The 1,179-nt window shown below is 35.3% G+C and overlaps 1 protein-coding gene across 1 annotated transcript in view; it reads right to left on the bottom strand.

Annotated features, from left to right (window-relative positions):
• Nucleotides 1-282, bottom strand: part of ZNF652 (zinc finger protein 652) — a 29,672-nt gene extending 29,390 nt beyond the window's left edge. The window contains 1 exon segment of the mRNA XM_006039430.3: nt 1-282. This exon segment is cut by the window's left edge and continues 627 nt beyond it. Within this exon segment, the coding sequence (XP_006039492.1) occupies nt 1-42 (42 nt within the window). The 5' untranslated portion in view covers nt 43-282.
• Between the last annotated feature and the right edge of the window lie 897 nt (nt 283-1,179).

Here is a 1,179-nt window from a genome sequence, read left to right on the forward strand (position 1 = left end):
GTTTTCAACCAGCTGTTGGCAAGAATTGGTTGTTTGACTCATTGGGGGGGGCTCTGATTCATTGAGCACCTTTGATCCTAGAAAACCAAATAAGCAGCTTTAAAACAGGATGGGCTTTCAGCAATGAGGTCTGCTCCACCTACACAGAATGGCCAAAGTATGATTCTTTCCTGGTGTTTAGCACTGAAGCATAGGTCATGGAATTCTGGTATTATGGCAAGATCAGAGCAGTAGTAATTATTCTTCTGAAGAAAGTCGTCAATGAACCTCCAGACATTTTATCTGCAAAGAGCAGAAAAAAATTAAATCAGCATTTTAAAGATGATTGAGGACGTTTATCCCCAAATTACTAGTTTACTTCCAAACTATAAATTTAGGCAGAATTCAGGATCTGCAATAAAAGTTCTTTATTACTGGGCTTAGTGATCTACTCATATTGGTAGTTAAAAAGAAAATCTTAATCTAACTGATTACTGGCTCGTGCAGATCTCAAGTGACCCCCCAAGAATATCAAAGACAGGTGAGAGACTAAATAGACCCAAAGATGTAAAGCTGGGACACAATCAGAACTATAGCTTAAATAGGAATATCTGGATGAAAAGCAATGTGAAATGAACAGATTGTGTGCTGCTTTTGTTTATAATGTCTGGTGGCATCCCTTCTAAGGCCCCAAAATACATATTTCTTTGTCTTTTCTCTTTTCTTACATTATAAACTGGAGTTATTTACTTATTTTCCTAAAAGCCAATGCAATGCATAAGTAGGGTACTATAAAAATTATGGCTCACGTTGCACATTTAAGCTCAATGAATTTAAAAGGGAAGTGAATTTTATAGCAAGAGCTTTGTTATAGATTCAGTACCTACTTAAGGTCTTAGAAGTCTTGCAATAACCCTCAAACTACACCCACATGAATTTTCCAATAATATTTAGTCAGGCAGGGGGACTTAATATTTCTGTTAATTCAAAGTCTGCAGTAATTTAACAAACCCATTTTTTCCTTCATCAATTAGGAGGCAATTTTACAGGATTACAAAGAATTACAACAACAAAATTAAAAAAAAACACCTCATGTGAAAAATGCTGTGCACATGCTATTCTATAAAACACTGATAGCCAGAAAGAAAAGTTCTACGGAACAATTTAGGGTGTTGTTACAGGTTATCTTTAAAGTATTTT

The sequence above is a fragment of the Alligator sinensis genome, unplaced genomic scaffold, assembly GCF_000455745.1.
Source record: "Alligator sinensis unplaced genomic scaffold, ASM45574v1 scaffold520_1, whole genome shotgun sequence".
In the NCBI taxonomy this organism is placed as follows: Eukaryota; Metazoa; Chordata; order Crocodylia; family Alligatoridae; genus Alligator; species Alligator sinensis.